General features: G+C 36.8%; 1 protein-coding gene across 1 annotated transcript; it reads left to right on the top strand.

Moving 5' to 3' along the window:
* Positions 1-512: 512 nt before the first annotated feature.
* Positions 513-6,127, top strand: TSD2 (S-adenosyl-L-methionine-dependent methyltransferases superfamily protein). Its single transcript, XM_022276269.2, has 9 exons — positions 513-758; positions 1,466-2,187; positions 2,282-2,414; positions 2,987-3,227; positions 4,045-4,270; positions 4,409-4,584; positions 4,771-5,074; positions 5,312-5,450; positions 5,689-6,127. The coding sequence occupies exons 2-9, from the start codon at positions 1,493-1,495 to the stop codon at positions 5,845-5,847; spliced, it is 2,073 nt and encodes a 690-aa protein (XP_022131961.2). The 5' UTR covers positions 513-758; positions 1,466-1,492; the 3' UTR covers positions 5,848-6,127.
* Positions 6,128-6,148: the final 21 nt, after the last annotated feature.

Genomic DNA, 6,148 nt, shown 5'->3' with positions numbered 1-6,148 from the left:
ATTAATAAATATCATTCTTCAAAACAATATAGAAATTTGACAATAAAAAAAACAATAAATCAGCTAAAAATTGTCTAAATCAGACCATTAATTATTGAAAGTGAGCCAAAAAATTAGAGAGTACTAATATAATTAATTATTGAAGCTCATTATTAAATTGTATAAAATCAGTATTTTAAAAAATGTCCTGAAATCGTAAATTGATATTGATTTGACTGCTGGGGCGCTTAGTTAATTAATTACAGTCTCGTCACAGACGCGGAGCTGCAAGTTGAAAGTGTTTAAGTTTAATCAATATCCGAAATCTCAATTAAGGAAGCTGGTTAAGGTAATTAATATTTAATAATGCATGGAAATAATTTTTTTAATTACTGTATATCTGAATAAAATAGAGTGGAAATAGGAAATCGGAATCAGTTTTTTTTTTCTTTTTTTTTTAATGTGTTTTTTTTTTCACGAGAGCTTTCAACATTGTCGTGATTGGATCTGTACAAAATCTCGCCTTCCTTCTCCCACTTCCCACACCCACACTCTCTCTTCTCTCTCTCTCTCTCTCTCTCTCTCTCTCTCTCTGCGCATCCATTCGGCAATGAAGGGTTAGAGAGAGACGGAAATCAATTCGCGAGGTCAAAGAAGACGACAATGGCGGCCTAGGGTGTCGGTTCTTCCTCTCTTAAATTCAACCTCATCTTCAGCCACTGCTATTTCTCCTTTTCTGTTCTTCCATTCGAGCCAACTCTTCGCTCTTTCCACAGGAGGTATTGTTTTTTCTTTTTGTTGGATTCTTTGTTTCTTCTTGCTTCTTCTTTTGCTACTGCTTCTAATCTACTCTTACCGAAGTAGCTCGGATTCATCGTTTTTGGCTTTTTATTATTGTAGTGGTAATAATGAAAAAGAATCATGTCACGGGTCACTAGTGAATTTTCTTGCAGTTGAATATGACTCTGCCTGGGGTTTTGGAGCTGTCTAGTCTGTCTTCAATGACCTCTAATGTTTTTAACTAATGATGTGGTGTTTTCCTGTTTGTTTACAATGTGAATTTTCACTTTCGTTGCTGAATTGGAAGGTTTAGTCTCTTCAATAGATGAAGGATGTTTTTCTTTTTCCTCCACTTTATTGCTCGATCGGTTTTGAAATCGTTAACGACTGATATTAGTAGTGGTTTTCTTGATCTAATGTTTTGAATTGGAGATGCGGATCTTAAAAGACGAACTGGTTATTTTGTTCTGTTTTTTATGCTGGTGAGTGTGCGTTGCTTTCGGTGAAGATGTAATCTGATTCTTCGCATCTCTTCGGATTTGAATCTTGTTGCGAGATTCTAAAGTAATCGATTTCTCCGTGTTAATAATTTTAACTCCATCGAGGTGGATAATAACTTGCTCTGCAACGTTCTGCTGCGTTCCTGTTTTCATATTTGGATTGTAACTTTTGTTCATTCACTTCTTCTAATTTTGGTATCTTCCAGTGTATTTTGACGTTACCACGGTAGACAATGTCCAGGCCCTTACATCGAGGTGCATCCGGCGTTAAGGTACATGTTCATAGCGATGATAAATGGGACTCCCAAATGAAAGATAAAACTGAAAAGGAAGAGGTGGACAGAAGAGGTTTTTCAGATCACGGAGGAAATTTGGCTCCGAGGCTACCCTTTCGGGTACTTCTTCCAGAGAATTCCCCTTCTAAATATGGCGGCGCTAAGAATGGCTTTGCTTCTGATGCATTTATAGTTGGAAATTCACGAAGTCGGCAGCAATTTATATTGCAAATGTTGAGATTAAGTTTAGTATTGATTATAATTCTTGCTATTACTGGATCCTTTTGGTGGACACTTTCCATTTCCGGTTCATCCCAAGTTCAAATATTCCATGGTTATCGGCGTCTCCAAGAGCAGCTTGTTTCTGACCTTTGGGATATAGGGGAGATTTCTCTTGGTCCTTCAAGGTTGAAAGAGCTTGAATTCTGTTCACCCGAGTTTGAGAATTATGTTCCCTGCTTCAATTTGAGCAATACTCAAGATGATGATTATGATCGACATTGTGAGCGTAGCTCGTGGGAAAATTGTTTGGTACATCCTCCCTTGAAATACAAGATTCCACTTAGATGGCCCACCGGAAGGGATGTTATCTGGGTAGCGAATGTGAAAATTACAGCACAGGAGGTCCTTTCCTCAGGAAGCTTGACCAAAAGGTTTGCGAAGAATTTTATTACCCAAAAAAAAAAAAAAATTCTCATAATTGAACTCGTTTTATCTTCCTCTGACTATTGTTTTCTGAACTCACAGAATGATGATGCTAGAGGAAGAACAAATATCCTTTCGTTCTGCTTCTCCAATGTTTGACGGTGTTGAAGATTATTCTCACCAAATTGCAGAAATGATTGGGCTGAGAAATGAATCTAATTTCAGAGAAGTTGGGGTATGTATGTCATTGCTTTTTGAAGCCAATTCATCAGTCATAGTCTTCTATGCCTCCTTGCTAAAATACGTTTCGCATGCACTTACCAACCACTCTATCTTCACTAGTACCTTCTTTCATTATCTCTTCATAATATATACTGCTGATGTGTATAAATGATTTTCAACTTGTTATCCACTACACTACAGCTCAAGTGTTATGGTTGTCATACTTGTTCTGGTTATTTCACTCACAATAAACAGAGTGTTGAAAACAAAATTTGATACACCTTTACGGATTGCAGATGCAACTTCTTGTTTCATTCAAGAATAATCGTCCAAATTTCTTCACTTCTAGTCCTCCCTCAACGTCATAATTACCTTAAATGGAAACTTTTATTGGGGACCCTTAAATTTTTTGTGTTTTCTTTTGTTTTGAACTGACTACTAGGATGATACTTGGTAGGGAGTCATGTAAAATTACGTTGTTGACAAACATATTTATTGTAGAATTTCATAATGCCATTTTAATAGATACATGATGTTGAATTCTGAATACCTGACAAGGAGTTGCACTTTCCTAAAATTTTGCAGGTAAGAACCATTCTGGATATTGGGTGTGGTTACGGAAGTTTTGGAGCACATCTTTTCTCCAAACATCTCTTAACCATGTGCATAGCAAATTATGAGGCTTCAGGCAGTCAGGTTCAACTAACTCTTGAGAGGGGTCTTCCTGCAATGCTTGGTTCCTTTACTTCAAAACAGTTGCCATATCCATCTCTTTCCTATGATATGGTTCATTGTGCACGATGTGGTGTTGACTGGGATACTAAAGGTATTACCTAAGCCTTGTTGTATGATATCAGGGTGTTATTCTTTGATGTTAACAGTGAATATCTTATCTGTAGATATCAATTTATTTTATCAAATTCATTTACTTTATATATTACCTCAATGTTTGTGATGTTCAAATAGAGCGATGACGTATTGGATAATATATTGCACATGTTTGCGTAGTAGTTTGCTTAATTGACTAGCTTGAGGCAAACCTGACTTCTTTTATTTTGTAGTATAAATTTAGGAGGAACATGAACAGAGTCTTGCAACAGTTGAATCAATATTTATATTCTTGCATGGCATAAACTAGCATTCAGGGAGTTAACGTTGGGTTTGGATGTACTATGATATTATTATCTATGAACTAATGGCTGATACTTGAAGTTGGGATCTTGTGAATTTGAAATGACTTCCAATTTCTCAAAGCTACGGAGTATTGCTTTCTTAACAAAATAATGAACATAGACCTTCAATAGCATAAAATACAATGCCCCTTGTTCCGGTACTAATGGTTGGAAGTCAATTGTCATCAAGTTCGGTGAAACAGTGCCAGGGTTGTAAATGAAAATTAGCATTATCATGTTTTATTTGCTCTTCTGGATAGTTATTTTATCTATTTCATAGACAACTAGTACGAGCCTTGTATGCTAACACAAAACAAAAGGAGAAGTTGGTTCATACTACAAGAACAAACTCGGGTTTTGAAAGAAGTGTTGTATATTGTGTGGCATTGCATGGTTAATTATGTCCATCATTGTGTCGGAGTTTATCTTCTTATATGGAGACTTTTTCATTCTTTTTCCTTTTCCAAACAGATGGTAAATACTTGATTGAGGTTGATAGAGTTTTGAAGCCAGGTGGGTATTTTGTGTGGACATCGCCACTTACAAATACTCAGGGTGTTCTTCACAAAAAAGAGAATCAGAAAAGGTGGAACTTCATTCAGGAATTCGTAGAATATCTGTGTTGGGAGATGTTGCCACAACAAGATGAAACCGTTGTCTGGAAGAAAACTAGTAAAAGTAATTGTTATAGCTCACGGTATGGCATCCTAGACAGAATTCATTTCACATTATATAATTGTTTAACGTAAAACCTTATTCATCTGTCTTGCTTGAATAGTGGTCAACGGAAATACATTGCAGTTCTAATTTTGTCTTTTCCTGCTTTTATATCTAGGAAGCCAGATTCATCTCCTCCAATATGTGGTAAAGGTCATGATATCGAATCTCCGTATTATAGACCACTCCAAGCCTGCATTGGGGGAAGAAAAAGTCGTCGTTGGGTTCCAATTAATGAAAGAAGAACTTGGCCTTCTAGAGCTACCCTGAACAAGAGTGAACTGGCTATACATGGTAACTATTATATTGTTTACATTTCTTGAAATAAGATGAAATGAAGCCTTTTGAAGTGGGTCTGAGGACAGTATCATTGTTCTTTATCATTATATTCACTTTTTCCAACATTCATGTTAGAACCATTTTGTTGGATTCGATATTCTATTACGACCACTGACAGTTTGAGTTGACATATTGTGTCAGGATTGACTTTAGATGATTTCACCGAGGATTCTGTAAACTGGAGAATGGCCGTAAAAAACTACTGGTCTCTTCTGTCACCATTAATTTTCTCGGATCATCCAAAAAGACCTGGTGATGAGGATCCTTTACCCCCATACAACATGCTCCGGAATGTGCTCGATATGAATGCCCATTTTGGAGGTCTCAATTCTGCATTATTGGAAGCTGGGAAGTCTGTATGGGTCATGAACGTGGTGCCAACAGATGGACCTAACTATCTCCCATTGATAATGGATAGAGGTTTCATTGGGGTATTGCACGATTGGTAATGCTTTTCTTCTGAACTTTTTTCTTCTTTTTTTCTCAATCGCTCGATATTTTCGCTTTCCATACCTAAAAATCTTGTAACTCTTGCTGGCTAAGAGATAAAGAACTCTTTATGATAAAAGATAAATCCTGTTGCATCTCATCTGACATTTGCTGCAGACCATTATCATCACCCTATGGTTGAGAATTTCAGTTTCTTGTATTCTTACCCTAGAGTTGCCTTTCTCCAATTCAGGTGTGAGTCTTTTCCAACATACCCCAGAACATATGATTTGGTGCATGCAGCAGGGCTTCTGTCCCTTGAAGGAAGTAAAAAGCCGAGGTGCTCCATGCTTGATTTATTCAGCGAGATTGATCGGTTACTTCGTCCAGAGGTACTATATAAACATTTTTTTCCCTTTTCCAAACCAGTAAAGTATGATGGAGTTAAAAATTACTTTAGTTAACTACATAAGGGCTATGTTTGGGTCAAAAGTACTCTAGTTATGGCTACAAACACTCCCCACCCAAAATCGAACGTGCTTCGAATTGGTTAGAACTTAGAAGCTATTTGGTAAGATGTTGTTAGGTGGTATCATTTCAGATATTTATCGACGTTGCTGGTTTTTTCAGGGTTGGGTGATAATCCGGGACATAGCCACTCTCATCGAATCAGCTCGAACTATAACTACACAGCTTAAGTGGGATGCACGAGTTATAGAAACCGAAGACAACAACGACGAGAGAGTCCTTATCTGCCAAAAACCATTCTTGAAGAGACAAGCAAACTGAAGTGATCATAAATTTTTGAAGGTGAAAAGTATTTAAATTCATTCTCTGGATGATGGAATAATCATCAAAGCCATCTTTGGGAGAGGCAAAGATCTTAAATTTCTGAAACAGAAAAAAGAAGAGAGGACACAGATTTGATTGATACCGGTGGGAACTGACCACACCAAAATAGCAGCTATAGAAAGCCGTAAGGCTTGAAAAATAGGATCCATGTAATTATGCAAAATGAGCACACAAGTGAATTGAATTGAATTGAAGTGGGAATTCAAGCATTTTATTAGACTTGCATTTTAAATAATTA

Source organism: Momordica charantia (genome assembly GCF_013281855.1).
Source record: "Momordica charantia cultivar OHB3-1 chromosome 11 unlocalized genomic scaffold, Mcharantia_2.0 BLBB01000011.1, whole genome shotgun sequence".
Taxonomy (NCBI): Eukaryota; Viridiplantae; Streptophyta; class Magnoliopsida; order Cucurbitales; family Cucurbitaceae; genus Momordica; species Momordica charantia.
Note: the sequence above shows the minus strand (reverse complement) of the source record. Positions and strands in the feature narration are given on the sequence as shown.